Consider the following 20,486-nt stretch of genomic DNA (forward strand, 5'->3'; position numbering starts at 1 on the left):
ATTTAAGAGTTTTTAGTTTAATAGTTTTTTTTTTATCTTACGGATGAACTTAAAAACTGCAATCTGAGAAAACCACGTTCAAAGAGTGTTTCCTCTTGTATACATTTATCACACTATAATTCATTACTTCTTGAAAAAAAAAGTTCGAATTCAACAAGAAATTTCAACATTAAATTAGATGGAAAACTGAAGGGGAGTTCGTAAAATTTCGAATTAATACAAAATTGGAATTAATCAAGTTCTACTCTGTATACCAACGAACTGACGAAGGAACGTTTGGACACCAAAGGGTCGAGTGACTCGAAATGTAAAGTGACCATATCACCCGTATTTTGCGGGACATCCCTGTACTTTTACATAATTTTCAAAGTTGATTTTGAAAAGTTGAGTAACAAGTCACAGAACACGTCCACACTTATATAAAAAGTCCAGCAGCACGTGTTGCGCAACATGTTGCTGAGTGTGGACGTACCTTTAGTTCGTAGGATCGCCCCGTATTTTACAATACAGACCAATGTTTTGTATATACTTCGGCTCTTAGGATCCACTCCTAAGTCTACCGTGGTCATTTGTCAACCAAAGAGACGACAAAAAGGTTCAAATGATTGTACAAGACACATATACTAATTAGGTTTCAATATTTTATTTCTGAACACACGGTACATGAAGTAAAAAAAAACAAATAACATAATTGAAATAAAACAACTATCTACAATCGATAGAATCATCTCATCGATACGCGGAGGAATTCTATAATGACGATCGGCACATTTTAATGTTCAACGATCATCATTTCCATGCGAGGATGTGCGAAACTGGACTCCATGAAAGTGTCCTCCACAGTCCAAATCTTGCGTATGGATTACACGGAGCTGCAAGCTTTACGATAATTTGTGATCATTTTAATTATTACACACATATATTATCAGAGGCGTATTTACAGGAGGGCTAAGCGGACTATAGCCCAGGGCGGCAAATTTGAGAAATAGGTAGTCAAGAAAATTAGAGTGGAATGCGAAAAAGGTGCAAAACCGCCTCTGCTCAGAGAGCGACGGACAGGCCACTGAGCTACCTAGAGAAAGATGGATAGGTCCTTGAGCTACCTAGAGAGTGCGCAAGCTTTTGAATGACTTCAATAGTAGCCTAGGCACTGTGCGCAAGCTTTTGAATGACTTCAATAGTAGCCTAGGCACTGTGCGCAAGCTTTTGAATGACTTCAATAGTAGCCTAGGCACTGTGCGCAAGCTTTTGAATGACTTCAATAGTAGCCTAGGCACTGTGCGCAAGCTTTTGAATGACTTCAATAGTAGCCTAGGCACTGTGTGCAAGCATGTGAGTGATTCAGAGAGTGCAAGCATGTGAGTGATCTAGAGAGTGCAAGCATGTGAGTGATCTAGAGAATGCAAACATATGAGTGATCTAGAGCGTAGTTTCCAAAACTTTTTGTTCCATCGCCCCTCTTTCTTCAGAAATTATTTTCTTCATCGCCCCCAACTCAAGCAAATCCATAGGATTCTATGCTATACCCATATTTTCTATCGCCCCCCCCCCCCCGAACCATTCATGCAAGCATGTAGTGATATCCCCTGGTGGGCGATATTCCCCACTTTGGGAAACTCTGATCCAGAGTGAGTAAGCCTTGAGTGACCAAAACAATGACAGAGAGAGAGTGAGGTGCCAAGTCAGTGAATAATTGAAAGGGTGACCTACAAAGTGATGGACCAGATCAGTGAGTAACCGAAATAGTAACTTAGAGAGTGAGAGGTCAAGTCAGTGAATGATTGAAAGGGTGACCTAGAGAGTGAGAGACCAGGTCATGACTGAAAGAATGAGAAGCCAGGTGAATGAGGGACCAAAAAAAGTTACCTAAAGAGTGTTTAAGTATGTGGGAGTGACTAGAAGAGGAAACAAGTGATTGAGTGACCGAAAGAGGTACCCAGTGAACGAGGGACAAAAAAGAGTGACCTAGAGCAATGTTTCTTAACCGCAGAGCCTTTTGACCGGGCCGTGATTAATTCACCGTTTCATTTTCCCCCCTGTAAATGACCTGGCCTTCCACTCGCAAAGGAAAGAAAGGTTGAGAATCACTGATCTACAAAGTGTGAAAGCATGTGAGTGACCAAAAGAGTGACTCAGATGAGGGGGGTGGGGGCTTAAGCTGGCTATAGCCGATTGCGACCAATTTCTCAAGTAGTGTTCAAGCAAATCAGACTGGAATGGGTAAAGGGCAGCGAAACCATAAATCCGTCTCTCCATATGACGAGTGTGTTTATCACATTGATTAGCGTATCACATTGTCCGTCATCCTTAAGAGGAACTTACTGACGGATGAATCGCGTCCATCGACGACTTCCCGGTAACGATTCTAGTACGCCCGCGTCGGCCCTGCAGTAACGTCATCACCAAGTTCAAGCCCCGCGATGCCTGGGCCCAAGCATCGGTATCCAGTTAGTGGAAGGATTCGTCATAGGGACCCATTTTACTCGCTGCATGACCGGCAGCCAGCTCTTGGCGCCGTTGCCGTTGTTCCTGGCGCTCGCTCGGACGTCCTGGAATTGCTTGAACAGCGATGGATTCAGTATCACGGCGACTTTAGGCCCTTGCTCATTTCCTCGCATAACCTGGACGTTAGGTTTCGATAGGCCGCCGTGGCGACGGTAGAACTTGGGATCGCCCGGATGAGTAGAGGTAGGCTTGTTAAAATTGAGACCTGGAAATAGATTATTAGCGTTGGGATCGTTCCCTGGACTGCCTGCGGTTCCTTTCAGCAGGTCGGATACCGTCAGTGTACGGATGGCTTCACCGAATCCTCCAGTAAGGTGTTTTCCAGACGGGATCATTATAACTAGGTCGTCGTTGGTTTTTTTCTGGCCTACGGGTTTTATGTACGACACCGGATATTTCTGTTGATCCGCTCCTGGAAAACCACCGTTGGGTGAGCCCTGGTGCTCATTGGCTAGCGGTGCTTGGGGTGCCGCTTCTTTACGGAGAAGATAGCTTACAGGGTGACCACCGGGGCCTAATGTCACCGGGCGATCGCTGGCGTAATTGGACGCCTGTTGACCGTGGACGTACGGTGTATCGTGCTGTATTGCGTCCGGAAAACCGCTTTGCTGAGCTCCGGGAGCCCCTGGGTTGTAACTTTGTGGGTGGTTTATAATCAATTCTTCTGACCCAGGGGGATATGGGGCATGCTTGTTACCCCCACCTTCAACTAAGTACGATTGTCCATCGATTATGTCTCGGACATCCAGCTGAGAATATTTTGTTGTTTTAGTTGGTCCTGCTTTGTCGTAATTGGGCAGCTGCATGCCCGAATTCGGTGGTAAGGAATAATGACTTTCGGGACCGATCGGTACCGGATAATTGTTTCCAGGACCTTGTGGATGACTGTAATGACTTCCAGGACCTTGTGGAGGAGTATAAGGGCTTCCAGGACTCGGTGGTGCCGAATAGTGGTTTCCCGCGTTGGGTGATGTGGAGAAATGGCTTGCAGTTCCTCTCGTGTTGTCGATATAATATAAGGGCACGCCGGGTCCGTCGTCCTGATATGAACTATCTGGTTTGGTTAGTATTCCGGACTGAAGACCAGCCGTCGGAGGTGCATTTTGCCCGTGATTCTTTTGCATAAGTTTCATAACTCTTCCTCCTGTGTTATCAGGTACGTACCTGTACTTCTTATCACCGTTATCCTTCGAGATTCCCAACAGATTGCTGTACTTGGGTGTCTTCTTGTAGTTACTGGTGATGTCACCGATGTTCTGGGGATAGCCAGGAAGTTGGCCAACAGCTGGAGGGCTTGGATTCAGCTCCGCGTGTTTTCTAGGTTCGCTGGGTTTCTTATGGCTGGTGGAAGAGTATTCATTTTGGAACGGATGAGAGGGTTGTTTCTTGGCTCCTCCGAAAGGATCGAAACTCCCACCTTGGACGAGTTGCTTCTCGGAGTGCTGACGAGAGTTACCAACGTTCAGTTCCGAACTGTGCTGCGGTATTTGAATATCCGAATGTCTATGGTCCCCGTTGTAATATGAAGATGGCTCGTCGGGGTTGTTGATTTCACCAGAATGAGCTCCGTGAGCCCCGTTGTATCCTGGATTCTGGTACGGTCCACTTTCCTGCGAGTCTTGCGAGTAAGAGTTCAAACCTATTTCACCTGATTGATTCGGTTCTACGGAACCTGGTTCAGACAGCGTGCTTGATGGCGGCTGCTGCTCCATTGGCACGAGGTTATACGTTTTCGAGATGTCCACGTCAGCGGGGTCATCGTTAAGCACGCCAGGTTCGTTCGTGCGTATGTTCGCCCTGTAGCCGTTGTCGTCGGCCATGTAGTCGACCTGCCTGAAGACTCCCCGAACGTCACGGTAACCGTATCGCCCTTCTACTCGACCGGTGTTGTCCATCCGTTCCTGTCGGAATTGCTGACTGTTGTACGGGTCGTGAACGGCATAACCGAAGTCATACGATCCATATACCTGTATGAAAACAAAACAAAAAATGGATTGGTTCTTGATTATGCCAAAAATGAATATATGGCTCAAGTCCAGTTTTTCGCAACTGAACACTGTCATAGGTAGGCATTCAATACTGGGGCCACAGGTTGGTGCAATTACTTTTTCGTTTTTCGCCAATTTACTTTGAAATTCCTTGAATATAATGTATAGTCGTTCTACATGTGCTGACATATGAAATAAAAAAAAAACCTGCAATTTCAACGACCGAAATTGACAGCTTATTGACGTTGGAGCTCATTTTATGTAGAAAAGAAAACAAACTCTTCCTCAATTCAAATGTGAGCAGATGCGTGGGATTGAAAATTGATTATTTTTTAGATTAGCGTTTTCTGAAGTAGACAATATTGCTTCCTAGAGAGCGAAGGAATCGCCCTCTAGGAAGCAATATTGTCAAGGGGTGGTACAAGGGGTGGTAGAACCTATGGGTTGTTAGGATGTTGGGTGGTGAGAATAAAAATATTCCTGAAGAAGGGGACGGTGAAAAAAAAAAAGCTTTAATACTGTTTTAAATGTAGCCCGAGCTATTAAGGGTGCTCACATTAAAATGTGGTAGTTTTATGCAGCGCAAACCTAAATAAACTTCAATTATACAGGGTGATTACTTAATTCCTCTTCCAGCATTTTACTGGCGAACCGTTGATCCTAGAGACATACTTCCAATTAGAAGAAAAGAATCCAAATAAATAACGTGTAGACCTCAGGTAGATGCGTCATTCATGTCGCAATGGATTGTGCAGTTATCAAAAGATGAAAATTAACTTTTTATACGGGCACCCTGTCCTCAAAAACCCAATTAGAAAGTTGTTGCCCTGTCTTTTTGTTGAAGCCAACAAAAAAACTTCCACGTTTCTAAGTGTGATAATCACTGAGATATTTTATTTCAAGAATCTAAGGGAAGTTGGGAAAGGACAGAAAAAAAAAAAACTAACGGACAACGCTTCTTTGTTTATGCTGTTCTGTCCCAACGTTTTTCCGATTTTTGAATTCTAATATCTCTGCGAATATCGGACTTAGAAACGAGAAATTGCCTTTGTTGGCCTCAGAAGAGACGGGGCAACGACTTTCTAATTGGGTTTTTGAGGACAGGGTGTCCGTGTAAAAAGTTAATTTTTTATTGTAATAAGTATACAGCCCCCACGCAGCATGAATGACGTATATCTGAGTTCTACTCGTTGTTTGGGTAATTTTTCTAACTGGAAGTGTGTCTCTACGATCAAGGGTTCGCCAGTAAAATGCGGCAAGTGGGGGGATTGAGTAATACAGTTTGTGTCGGTATTTTGTGTTATATTGAGTTTTTTATGATACGAGTATTGTGCCATCTGTGAGTGAAATTTTTAACAATTTTGAAATTAAAGAAAAACAACCATGAGATAAGTATTTTACTTCAAACTACACTTTTTAATATCAATTTTTATTCATTTATTACCCCTTTGCGATCGGCAAATTTCTCTGATGGGAGTACCAGCTAGTCGGAGCAAAGTTAGTTTTTCGGAGTTATTTCTCCCGAAAAATGTGCTGTCATCTGCCGGGGGAAATACGTAGTAGTCAAGTATTTTGCAATAGGAAAAGTATTGCACTGCACCATCAGTTACCATCACTGCAAGCCTCGTTCACCCTAATAAACTTGAGGCGACCACCAATAGACCGCGACTTCATTTCCAACCCATCTCATCAATGGCAGTAAATTGCAATATAGCAATATGGCCAGAGTTGGTGTTTGGTGAAGTAGTAGCCTCGCTCGCCGTACCGCTCGCTAGGCGATCAAGAATGACTTCAGAAACAAACCGTATCAAATATGATTCAAACAATCGATATATTTTATTTTTTCAAGAAAACAGGGGGAGGGGGGAAACTAAAATACAGGAAAAATAGGGGGGGGGGGAAATTGCCAAGAAGCCGACTTGGCCCATACAATCACAGCATCATAGGGAAGATATTTACAGAACATTCAGTGCAATTACAACAAATAATAATGATATACAGTCGAATCCCGTAATAACGAACGCCAAGAGACCGCTGAAATCACTTCGCTATAACGAAATTTCGTTATAAAGAAATTCCAGGTTTATACATTGTTCCTATGTAAGCTTATCTGGGGGAATTAGAAAAGTGTTCGTTAAAACGAGATTTTCGCTATAACGGTATTCGTTAAAACGGGATTCGACTGTATATAATAAATGAAAGGAGGAGGTGCACTGACGGTGGCAGTTGTGGTGGGAGCAATATCTCAATGGCTTATATGAATTCTTAATGTAAATTTTTACAAGAATGAGAAAAAGGTAATAATTTTAAATTTTAAAAAGAGGAAAAATTGAAAACGAATTTGTTATGAAGAGGTGATTAGAAATGACTTGGCAAGAAGGGACTGTGGATGCGGCCGTTCAAGTATTACGTCAGCAAATTTTTAGTCATTTTTGACCTCCTCTCCCCCTTGTCTGCAAAATTTCGTCAGCACTGTCCCCCTGCTTCCTAACGCGTATTGGTGGGATCAAAAACGTACGCGGGAGGAGAGGGCATGGGGGGCTCCTGCCCCCCTCAAGACTAAAAAAAAAAATTTTAATGCAAAAAATATTTTTTTTAAATTAATCTCGGCAAAAAATACCTTTATATGTTATTTATAATGAATTTCTACTAATTTCAAAGCTATTTGAAGGGTAAGAACTCTAAATTTCTCTTTAAGAAATTCATTACGACCCACCGTTTAAGTATGGTAAACCTTTGACCCCCGCGGACCAAATGTGGCCCTGAAGGTTATCTGATGTGGCTTGCCCCTCAAACCCAATTTTGTAAAAATGAACTAAGCGGCACATTTACAAATCGCTTAAATGACCCGTGGCCCAATTCCAGAGCATTTAAGTGGCCGGTGGCACATTTTCAGATCACTGAAGTAGAGCTCAAAGTCACTTAAATAAGAAGAGGTGATCACTTAATATCACTGATATCGCTTAAATAAGCCGCGGCACAGTTCCAGAAGACTTAAACGATCCGTGGCACATTTAGAGATCCCTTGAGTGACATGTGGCACAGTTTCATAGCACTTAAGCGGTCCCCAGTGCGGTTCTACATCACTCAAGTTGCCCGCGGAACATTACCAGATTACTTAAGTGATCCGCGGCATAATTACGGATTACTTGAGTGATGCGTTGCACAGTCCCACAGCACTTAAGCGGCCCGGACACATTTCCAGAGCACTTGAAGGATCCGCGAAACATTTAGAGATCACTAAAGCGGCTCTGTAGGGGACTTATCAATACGGAGAATGTTAGTTCAGGCGCCCAATAAATATCGAAAGGTTTTTTCCGTTTTTGGCGCAACGAATAAGATGCCATCACATATATTTGCACAACAGATGGTGCAAACATTTTTTTTAGAGAGGATCGTGAAACTCTCGGTCCAATTAATACTGAAAATAATGACAGCAATAGTGTTTTTTTTTGGATTATCCAAACAAAAACGAGGGGCCTTTAATATTTAATGTATACCATATTTGTTTGTTTTTTAGTTTTTGGAAGTGTTCTTTTCAATGAAGTGTAAGTAAATAAGCTCTGAGTTTCCCCAAAAAGCGTAAATATGTATGGGGAAAAAAACCAAATACATATTACACACTGATAAATAGATTTTTCCTTCACAGTGTAATTTTTTTTTCAAATAAAAAAGAGGGGAAAAAATTCCGGACCTATGAAAATGAGGACAAAAGGGAGAAATTTCGAAAACTCGAATTGTGAGGGTGCTCAGAATGACATCCAAATCAAAGTACGTTTGGTAACCCTACCTCAATGTCTGATAGCCTGCAGACCGCTGTCCTACAACACAGAAGTCTTCAACCTTTTTCCAGTCGCGAGCACTGCCTGTACCCATCACAAAAAAAAAGAGCACCCTTACGTCTAGTTTCACATACGAATGTATGAAATCAGAATAATTTCGATCCTTGAATGCAATTTATATAGGGTGTTTAATTGGAACGGGTGATCAAGTGCTTGCGAGCGTGAAATAGGATACGCGTATCGAGCACTCCGAGTACTCCAGAGAGCACCGTGGTGCTCTCTCACGAGCAACGGGTTGAAGATGCCTGTCCTACAAGATCTATTACTGAGATGAGGATGGAAAATAAATGTTACACACGTCAACAAATTTAATGTCAAATATTTCTGGGGTTCCAAACGGATACGATCTAATTAAACTTTTACTAATTAAGAATAAATTTTTAATCAGGAGATTCATATCCTTTTATGCATTCTCTTCATGCGGAAAAAAAATGGCGCTCAATCTCTATATGTAATTATTTTAATCATTAAGGATTTCTTTTCAGTAAAAATTTAATTAGACCTTCTATTATTCGAATGAGTGACCGCTCTCATTATGACCAGGATGTAATAAAAAAAGTGGTCATTCCTTTAAAATCCTTCCAAGAGCCCAGATTCTAGCATTGCTAAGTAGGAGAAAGGCTCGTTAGATGAGATTGCATTTCTTCTCATGAAAGACCTTGTGATAATTCATTTTTTTGGGCAGAATAAAATAGTCCGCAAAGTATTGCAATCTCTGTATGTTTTCGCCGACAAACAATTTTCATTCATAAGAGAACTTAATGGTGATCCATATCTTGCCATTACTCGCTTCAATGTGTTTGCTGGAAGTTGAATAACGTTGATTTAATTCCAGTAGTATATTACCATTTAGTACATTATCACATACCACCACGTCACCATTTAGTGGTATAATTAGTGTTAACTTCCCTCACTGGAACCGACAAAGCCCAGGGACCGTAAAATTAGATTTTAATACAGGTTGGCTATGATTATTGAAGTTGCGATTTCAAAATAAGAGCCCACTGGTCAGAATGACTTGAAAATTTGCATGAGAATACTCCTGAAGAAATGAAATTTTATTTCGCGAGGGGGGAAAAAATGCTCATAAATTTACCAATAGGCGGCGCTGTTCTCCTGAAACACGGGAAAATTCGCTCGCAGAATGGAAACACACACACACACAGTAGACGGCCGGGGCAAACTTATCGTATTTCCTCTGCATTAGCCGGGAAACAGCGAGAAAGACCAACATGGTGGTAATACCCGTATTTTTCAGCATGCCGAGAAATTCGAGACACAGATTCTTCAAAATTCTTAAATATCTTCATTCTAAAAATCTATTGAATTGGTTGAGTACATACTGTGGTCCTTGTCAAACCTCGCTTTTCTCGGAATGCCAGGAATGGGCCAGACCCACCGCCCAACTTTCAAAAAGCTGGTGTCCCTAGAGTTTTACTGCATGCAGGCTAATGCGGGGAATATAGTAATTATCATCGCAAAATTTCGTAATTCAGGAAACAGTACAAAAGCGAAGTCAGAAAACAGACCTGGAAACATGACCTACGACAGTCATCTGCAACTTGTTGACATTGAATACTGACCATGGACAAGGATCACAAGTTTCCACGTGGAAGACCAGTTGAATATTCAACCTGTTTATCGCGAGCACCATTGTGCCCCTGAAGCACCAAGAATGCTCAATGCTGTCCGATATCGTGCTAGCGAGAATTTAATCAATGCTTCAATTAAACACCTGTAAAAATTGCATTCAAGTATTACAGTTATGCAGATTTCAGGCCTGGCAAACATATGTGAACGTTGCCGTAAGGATGCTTCTCGTTTGATGATAAGTATACACACAGTGCGTGCTCGTGACTCAAAAAAGGTTGAAGACCCCTGACCTACGACTTACGCAAGAAATGTTCAATATGTTGTCCACCGTGTCCTGGTGGACAACATTTGGAAGTGTAAAACTGCATGTTCCTCAAACAGATCAGAGTGGAAATACAGTTGATATGATGCGCAATGCAGGCCTTCAACTCAGCCAAGTTCGCAACCTGACCACTATACACAGAATTCTAGGTATCTCCACGGCATTGTCACCCGATCTTTGTGGAACACGCACTCCGATCGGTTGAGCTTCCAACTCGAACATTTCTTGCGTATGTAGTAAGTATTTGCTTTGTGACTTCACACTTTTGTGCCGTTTTCATGAATTATGAAATTTGAACATTGTTTCTACTCAGCGAGCGAATTTCCCCGTGTTTCACGAATACAGCGTTTCTGTGTAGTAAGTGACAGTAAGTGACAGTAAGTGAATAATCAAAAGTATTCTACAAGTTCAAACCACTGAGATGTGGCAGTTTTTGAAGTAAAAAAAATTGTTTGATAAGAGCAGAAACCTCTGATTATTATAACCGATAATTTTCCTATGTTAAAACAGCATTCGGTTTTCGTTTTGTCTATTTGATTCTTATAAGCGGGGCCTACTGTATCTTCGTTAATATCGCATTTAAAAATCTCAGAGCGATGTTTGTATTTCACTAATGTAGCATTTCACTAATTGGAAATTCTAGCATACAGAGTTTGCATAAAAAGTTGATTTTTGATGCTGGATACGCCATTGTGTGATTGACGTCAGGCAAACAAAGAAAATAATTGAAAAAATCAAATTTAAAATGAACTCTTACAGGTTCATGAGAGTTGGGTTCTCCTCCGCTGTCTGTCACGTACGGGTCGCGATGAGGAACTTCATCGTCATGTTCCTGAACCTGCTGAGAACCGTCGTAAGGTCCGACATCTTCATTAATTTCACCGCTGTGAGAGTAATAAGGGCTCCTTTGAGCAGTTTTAGCCGGTGTTGCTGCTGAACTTCTGCTGGCACCATCACGGGAATCTATGGCAAGTTTCAAGCCGGGATGGTCAGAAGTACTCACTACGGCATCCACTAGTACAAGGAGAGCAACGACGTAACACAATACCTATGAGTCAAATGGGGGAAAAAAAGGCCAAATTATAAATATACTTACAGTCAAACTCGGTTATAACGATATCGAGGCAGACCGGACTTGAGAAGGTGCGAAAGACGAAGCTTCGTTAAAAAAACGGGACATTTGTATGGAAATTTTCTTGGAATTTTTTTTTGAGAAAGGGAAGATTTGTCGTCCAACGGAAAATTTGCCGTTATATCCGAGGTCTTTGCGTTTCCATGGACGTTATAAGCAGGGTGGTAACTAGGACGGGACAAGCAGGTCTGGTGCTCCGGGTGCCGAACCAGAGGGGGAGCAAATGCCACTCTTTAACCAGTGCCGTCTTAACGCATACGCCCATCCGGGCACGGCTCGGGGGCCTCATGGAATCATGAAAATGGGATCTGGTAAAAAAAATTTTAAAGTAAGCAGTAAACTGGTAGGTAGGCATTTTTAGCAAAGTAGGAGGCCCCAGAAAAATTATTTAGTCTATGGGCCCACGTTGTCCTAAAGACGGCCCTGTCTTGAACTCCTCCTTCAACATTACCAGCGGGTGCCAAAATGTGTGCTTGCCCAACACCCACTAGAAACCACTGAAAATTCTCTAGTAGGTGTTGGCTTGCCCGGCTGATCAAGCGTCCAGTTGTGGCACTGATTATAAGCAAGATTCATTAACATTATTTTCCATAGGAGAGACGAAAAATGATGGATGTTATATCCAAGTTGTCGTTATAACCTAGGTTGTTATAACCCAGTTTTACTGAGTTACTGATAATTACATGTAAAAAGAATAGCAGGAAAATTCGCTAATGTTCTAATCTATAGATAGATTTTGCCATAAACTATAACTATATGGATAGATTATATAAATTACAGAAGATTTTGAATAGTTCGTGTATATCTTGATGCCCATCTTTCCTCTTCTGGAGTTTCTTCGTTGATGGAGGGGGTTCACCGAGAACTACCACCGATGGTGAAATTTAGTCATCCGTTAATAGAGATAATGGAGACTAGTTTTTGTGGTGAGGTCAGTGTCTCAGTTAGATCGCATATCACCGAGAATATATCAAGAGAGAGAGAGAGAGCTCCACTCAGAAGAGGATTATTATTAGAGAATGAGTTCCACAACTGCAGTTTTGCGTGTAATCCTTCACCAAAAAAGTAACGATCGAAAGCATGAAGGTGCTCGTTTCTTTGCTTGCTCAAGCATTTGATGATTCAGTTTCGAGCAAAGAAAATGGTCATCACTCCACAAAAAAAAAGATCATTTCATTAACAGGAAAACTTTCTTTTTTTTCAAAAATTTCTTAATTTAGGCCTATATAACTTTTTTTAATGGTAGGCACTGGATCGTTCAAGCCACCAGCTACAATACAGGGTGTCCCATAAATTCTTAAATAGTTTACAAAAATTTATAAAAATTGAAGGAATTGCTATACAGTAGATTCTGGACTATCCTGCCTAATATGGTGAAAGGGCAGGTCTGATAATAAAAAAGCCGGATAGGCCAGAAATCTATAAATGCTCTCACTTCCTATACCCCCGCAAAGCATACCATTAAAACACACTTTTTTCCCCCAAATCCACTCTTATTCATTTATTCTGACCGCTTAGTTACAGGCTAGCACTTTATGTATTTACTTATTTACAGGCCCACTGTACGTTTTAAAAATTTATTATAATAATAACAAAATTTATAATAACAAAAAAATAATATTATACAAATACAAATACAATGCCACAACAGGCAAAATGCCCAACGAGGTGGCTTAGAAAAAGATGCCCATAACAAATGTGGATGTCATATATTTCAAAAATACGGCAACCCAATTACAAATGCAATCATAAAAGCTAAAAACTATGTATACATGATAAAATATGCCCATAAAAATATTCTCTCTCTCATGTTTGTCTTATAATTACATAATTTAAGATAAATTTTTACGGATAAATTTCCCCAAAAAATATATATTTTACAAATTTCAGAATACGTTTTTACAGATAAAACTTTATAAGGTTCGACTAAATTACAGGAAACATAAAATCATGGCCACTGTACAGTATGAATATATATACACTTTCAACACTATCGGAGGCATTGACGAGATATCTCGCCTCCCTTACAAAAAAGACTATTATCTTAACATTGGCCGGCCAGATATTTTGTGTAGATGATTTCTCAATGGACCGCAATCCCCTGTATCCCTTACTTTGAACCTGCTGAAAATCGGAAGGAAGCCTACTTGTTAATAAGAGAGATATGGCATTTTACAAAAGGTTTATTACTATGACGCGGGGAGGGTAAAACTAATTTTAATAGGATAAAAATACGAACGTAAAACGTATTAGCTTAATTCTTACAAAAAATACTTTAACTCATTTCATTGATAAATGATTAGACAAAGTGATTACACTTGTAAGGCCTTCACAAAATAAATTATTCATCATTTTATTACGACGAATTAGAATTGTTTTTCATCTAAGCCGGATAGTCGGCATATTATATGTCTCTGATCTGCATATTTCCAGTGATCTGCTTTCATTCAGCACCCTCTATTGATAAAAATTTGAGCTAATTTTTTCCTCAAAAACAACAACACACCTCTTTATGAGAATAACTTTTTTGCAAACCGCATTCAAATATACCAATTTCTTTCATTCTTATGAATTTTTAAATTATTTACGAATTTAATGGGACACCCTGTACACCGAATGGCCAAAAATAGAGATCACAAACCCTAACACTTTTGACGAAAAATAAATGCTCATTCATCGTCGTGTCTTTTTTATGAGATCAAGTGATATTTCAAAACTTATTTTTATCCGAATTTGCATCAATTCATCACCAAGATCCTGAGTGCACTCAGGAATGACTCCTCGGACACCTCTTCCGGGTCCCCCGGGGTGCCGAAGTGGTTACGTTGCTTCTTGCGACAGAGCCTGGGTTTCTCCAGACACCTCTACAATAAGTTCCACAGACTCTTGCATCAGGACCGCCCTTAACAGAAGCGGGACTCGGTGCGAGAATAATATCAAGGCCAAGAGAAAATCTTGTCGGGGAGCCCCAAAGATGTTTAAGGGACCCTCTTTAGACCCGATATTATACATTTTATGGAAGAGGGGAATCGTCCTACGAAAATTCGTATATAATTGCAGAATATATAGGACTGCTGAAAAATATTCATGAAAATACATGAACTCATAATTAAATGTAAATTAACACTGAAATTAATAAAAATTTCGAATTCATGAAAATTCAGAACTGAAGAAAAATTTTAATTAGCATTAAATTAGCAATGAAAGAACTAATTCAAAAACTAATTGAAATTTGAAACCAATCAAAGAAATTATGCCAGCACCTACGTGAATTCAGAATTAATGAATGAAATATAATTCCCGAATTGGTGAAGATTCACAATTAATGAAAGAAATAATATAATAATTGGTGAAAGAAAATTTTGAATAATTCCTCCCTCTCCCAGCTTGATTTGGGGCTCTAAGTCACTATGGATCACAACTAGAAACAAAAATGTATTTAGTCACCTGGGGGCAAGCAATTATTATTGATAATTATCAGAATCAAGTAAACGGCTTCGTGAATTTAAAAAAAAATTAATTGTAGTTAATTATTATAACCACTAGCAAATTACAGTGAATGAAAAACAACTAAATATTGATTGAACATAATTTGGAAAAATTAATTGGTTAAAAAAATGTATATTATTTGTGAATTCCTCTCGATATTTGATCTTCACAAACATATAATACACAAATATAAACATATCGTCGACATCAAGTTTTGAGATTCTGTCAATTTAAACTTGGAATCATTATGAAAAATAGTAAAAATTATTTTAAAGATCTTTAATTCCTGCGGTATATTTACTAATGTTTAGATACAACTGGTTCGTAGTTGATAACTGTTCATATCATGAAATTATTGATTGGAAATTCCAAAGTCCGTCAAAAAAAATTTTATTGAATTTAGTGACTTTTGCTTGAACACCGACGATATAATTAATACACACACATGTAATACAGACACTTTTGTGGCCTCAGCGGACTGAAAAGTCCTTCGAGCAGGCCTAAAGGAATTAGTTTATTTCATAGTTTTAGCAACAACGCTATTCTATTTATTAGATATACTTTACTGTATTTTTCTAAACTCAATAGAATATATTACGCATCATTTCTCTTTTTATTATTGCTGTACTACATGCGACATTGTTCTCATATATATATACGCTTGCAATATATTCATTATCATATACACTTGCAATACATTCATCATCATATACACTTGCAATACATTCATCATCATATACACTTGCAATACATTCATCATCATATACACTTGCAATACATTCATCATCATATACACTTGCAATACATTCATCATCATATACACTTGCAATACATTCATCATCATATACACTTGCAATACATTCATCATCATATACACTTGCAATACATTCATCATCATATACACTTGCAATACATTCATCATCATATACACTTGCAATACATTCATCATCATATACACTTGCAATACATTCATCAAAATGGTTTCGTAATAGATTACGAAACCATTAATATTGATGAATGTATTGTAAAATAATTTTGACGGAACCAAATATTATATGATTTAAGATTTATGTTTTATAATTATTAAGTTGATTTTCAACGTGAAAAATGTTTAATATCTTAGGGTGGTTGGAAAAAAGCTCTTTCCATATTCATATACTGAGTAAAATTCATCATCAAATTACTTCATTCGAGAACTTTGAAGTGAAATTGATTTTTTTTAAATGAATTGAAATTTCTTACCTGTCTCTTCATTATGAGACGTTCTCTTTTAGAGATAATTCCTTTGAGAAGAACGGTTTTCACTCTCGTCGTTTTTTCACGTGGTATTAACTCTTTATACGGACATGCCGGTTCAGTGCACTCCCATAAACGAGTCGCTCAACGAAAACAGGCCCGCGTTTTAAGGCCGAGCCAAAGAAAGTTAAATCTATTTTTCTTCTTCTTAATAAAAAATTCATCATCGTAAGTAGGAAAAGTAGTAAAAAAGAAAAACAAACCTTCGGGCATTCGAAGAAACAGATGTCGGAAAATAAGAACTACAATCAAAGAAACTGTTCCATTATTTTATATTAACTTTCGATTAACAAATTAGACTGATTCGATGATTATAGCGATTCAAAATTCCGTATACGTTTACGAAATTATTTATAAAATTCATTTATTTCATATTTTCTCTTGAGTTCTAATTTCTTTTCATTGATTTCATTTAATCCAATTTCTTTAGAAATCAATGTGAAAAAAAAAGTGAAAAAAATTCTGCATTAATTCAATAAGGGCTTATAATAGACATAGACGAACGAGGATATTGAACCAGTAATAACTCTAATAGTCCACTTTTTTGGGATTCCCCCATTATTATTATCATTCTCTGAGACAGCAAATTTAAGTTGATAAAAGCTATGTAAAGTTATAAATAGCTCTTATTTTTCTTGATTCATAACATCGGACTAGTTTAATTTGAATAAAATAGAAAGTGATGTAAGTAATGGTGATTTTTTCCGAAGATTTTGAAAAATATGCGTTCAAACACACCCACTGAACAAAACTGGAAGAGTTCATTCTATTATTGATGGGGTTTTGTTTTTTTTTACAACTGTGTACATGTTATTCTTTGAACACTAGAGAATTATTTTGGGACTTCGTAGTAAGGTATTTGCAGAAACTAGTGATTTTCTCGAGTATTTCATCTTGAATTTGAATTTTTTATTTTAAATTTTCAAAGGGATTATTTTTTTACGAGTTTTCCATGTGGAACTGAATTTTAAGAATTGTAACTACTCAGTTGTGGACGGCTGAAGTTGGTTTTCTGTGGATTTTTAAACTACGAGGTGAAGCGAATGAGAGCCAGAGCCGTCTTTAAGGGTGTGCGACAGGTGCGGTCGCACTGGGCCCGCGTTGTTTTTTGTTTTTGTTTTTTTTTGTTTCGGGTCGGGCTGCATTAGAAGTAAAAATATAGAAATACCAAACGCATTTTTTTGTTGGGAACAAGTTGTCTAAGCTTCAACCGATTTAATTCTGGAATTTTCATCAATTAATCATTTTTTCATTAAACCTGAATTTCCATCAATTCTGGAATTATTTCTGTCAACAATTCCGGGATTTTTTTCTCTTATTGCCTAATACACAGTCTGTATTTTGCTACTATAATAGTTATCCGCACTTTTTATCTTCCCTTCTGTAAATATTCCTTTACTTTTCATAACATAACTTTTCATTCAAAAATCATATAGATCCCAAAGCACTGTATATTTATAATGTAAGCAGTATATACTCTGAATTTTCATCGATTCTGGGATTTGTCGTCGGTTCGCAAACTATATCTCCTATTTATATATAAGCAAGAGAGTGACCAATATTGTGCGTGAGCATGGAAGTGGTCATAAGAATGACCTAGGGAGCAAGTGATGAAGTCAGTAAGTGATCAAAAGAGTACGCAAGTATGTGGGTGACCAAAAGAGTACGCAAGTATATGAGTGACCAAAAGAGTACGCAAGCAAGTAAGAGACCAAAAGAGTACGCAAGCACATGAATGACTAAAAGAAAAGAGTACGCAAGCAAGTAAGAGACCAAAAGAAAAGAGTACGCAAGCATGTGAGTGACCAAAAGAAAAGAGTACGCAAGCATGTGAGTGACCAAAAGAAAAGAGTACGCAAGCATGTGAGTGACCAAAAGAGTACGCAAGTGTGTGAGTGACCAAAAGAGTACGCAAGCAAGTAAGAGACCAAAAGAGTACGCAAGCACATGAATGACTAAAAGAAAAGAGTACGCAAGCAAGTAAGAGACCAAAAGAAAAGAGTACGCAAGCATGTGAGTGACCAAAAGAAAAGAGTACGCAAGCATGTGAGTGACCAAAAGAAAAGAGTACGCAAGCATGTGAGTGACCAAAAGAGTACGCAAGTGTGTGAGTAACCAAAAGAGTACGCAAATACGTGTGTGACCAAAAGAATGAGCAAGTATATGAATGACCAAAAAGTGTGTAAGCACGGGAGTGACCAAAAGAGTGGCTTAAAGACACAGGAGTGTTTACAGCGGGAATGAATTCGGGGAATGAGTGGCCAAGAAAAATTAGAATAGAAGGGGAGAAGGGCGGCAAGAACATAAATACGCCTCTGCTATTTACGGCACTTATTTTTGTCAGCCCGCAAATTATTTCTCATATTTACGGAATTTACTTTTTTCCCGGTTCGCAAAATATTTCTACTCTTTACATATATTTTTTGTCGTTCCTCGATTGCGTATGTCTCCTATTTATTAATTCCCCCCTCCCCCCCAGACCACAAATAATTTCTCCCATTTTCGCCGGTCCGGCGGAATATTTAAACTATCTTTACCATTCCGCAGCGGTTAAAAGATTGAAGAACACTGGTCTATACTTTTCAAACTATTGTGCTTTTAATTTTCAGTGACTTTCGGTTCACTCGGTACGTAATGAACGCATATTTCTCATCAGGTATTTGCATTAAGTTATTATAAAACTAAATCAAGGAAAAATCATAATGACAAAAAAAAAAAAACTAATGAAAACATATTACGCGATATTCAATAAATTGGTTCTGAAGTAATAGATTTTGAAAGATTTTGGTATATTAAGTGCGCACAGCTACATATTCACATTAATCGTTCCGTGATCTTATGAATGTATTATGTATTATTTAACGTTCTTTTTTCAGCGTGTGAATACATTAATATTAAACTCATAAACAGCGGTTTTTTTCATACGCTCTCAAGAAGGGTTTTGACACTGTTATAGCCCCGAAAGAGTTCCCACACAAGATCAAGCTTGGAAATACTTAATGATCATTCGTATCTGATAGATAAGGTGTAAGTAGCACGGATGGAGGATGAAATTGTATTGAAAAAAAAAGAAAACTCGATATACTTTCCCGCTTCCTGCTAGTATTTAGCTGGTGGGAAGAAAAAAAAACTCTCTCTCTCTCTCTCTCTCTGTCTGGGATTCTCGAGCTAATTTAGTATTCTGAGAGGAACAGATTTACTACCAAAAAACAACAAGAGAAAACGGCTATATACTGACCGACTAATGGGAGTTATTGCTACTAGCTGCTTGGTGGTGGTAGTGGTGGTGTCAATAGCCGATTCTACGAATTTTAAAAAAAAGACGAAAAAAAATGAAACAGGTTTTCAATTCATTTTCCCTCCTTAAAATAAATAAACGAAACGGTTTCTCTCACAGAGTGTATGAGATCTTTTCGACATTGTTGTAAAATGACGTAAATTATTAAGAGCTAAAGATGATTAGATGCGCTTCGATGCCGTTTTTAGGAAGGAGAAGAAGAACAAGAAGAAGAAAAAAACGTGTCTATTTTTTTGAGGTTTTTACATCTTCCTCATTTGAAAATTGAAAGGCGTTACCTAGACGCTTTCGAAAGTGTCTGAAAGTAAAATTAATCGATTGGCCACGGAATTTGGAGGCTAAAAATGGCTATTTATTTTCCATCTGGCTCATAATAGGCTATTTACCGATCAAACGAGTATCATGCATTTGAAAATAGATCACGTAAAAAAAAAAAAAGAAGATACGCAGTAATAAGAGATTAGGGTGATGTTATGGTTATGGGTGAAAACATTTTGGTTTTTTTTTAATATAAATATTGTATGAATGTCAGGGTGAGTGAGAAGTAATGGACATATTTTTGAAATTAACAACAAATCAACTAATTGACATGAGAAGGTGCGGTTTGCACTAAAATACTTATCATAGACTGGAGGTTTTTTTTTTTAAATTAAATTTCACTCACAAGTGGCGCTGTAAAACGAAAAACTCGGTATTACACATAAAATGCAACACAGTGTGTAATTAATGTTTATGACAACTAGCGTTACATAAAACTGTCACATTTCAATATATGAGCGCCTTTTTTAGAAACGGATGAAAAGACGCTCATGTTGAAATGTGATAGTTTTATGTAAAGCAAATTGACATAAACATTCGCGGAAACAGATATTGTCTGGATATTATGCCGAGGTGAACTAGGAAAGAAAAGTTATCTGATCCTCTCCAGGACTCGAACCCAGGCCCTCTTGTATACCGGGTAAGCGTGCTACCATCTACACCACTGAATGAATGAACGCCAGAACTTTGCTACTGGACTTAC

The 20,486-nt window shown here is 38.5% G+C and overlaps 1 protein-coding gene across 1 annotated transcript; it reads right to left on the reverse strand.

The window, feature by feature from the left end:
• Positions 1-627: 627 nt before the first annotated feature.
• LOC149089324 (uncharacterized) lies at positions 628-16,241 on the reverse strand. Its single transcript, XM_089237902.1, has 3 exons — positions 16,114-16,241; positions 11,008-11,298; positions 628-4,472 (listed from the first exon to the last, which is right to left on the reverse strand). Exons 1-3 carry the CDS (start codon positions 16,123-16,125, stop codon positions 2,409-2,411), a joined length of 2,367 nt encoding a protein of 788 aa, XP_089094028.1. The 5' UTR covers positions 16,126-16,241; the 3' UTR covers positions 628-2,408.
• Positions 16,242-20,486: the final 4,245 nt, after the last annotated feature.

This window comes from Pholcus phalangioides, unplaced genomic scaffold (assembly GCF_987345545.1).
Source record: "Pholcus phalangioides strain wild (caught in Gottingen) unplaced genomic scaffold, Ppha-v1.0 ptg000002l_1, whole genome shotgun sequence".
Taxonomy (NCBI): domain Eukaryota; kingdom Metazoa; phylum Arthropoda; class Arachnida; order Araneae; family Pholcidae; genus Pholcus; species Pholcus phalangioides.

Excerpts from the sequence above, each read along its gene's own strand:
- LOC149089324 (XM_089237902.1), bottom strand. Across the intron at positions 4,473-11,007 it reads AACCCAACTCTCATGAACCT|GTATATGGATCGTATGACTT; the intron begins GTAAGAGTTCAT and ends GTTTTCATACAG.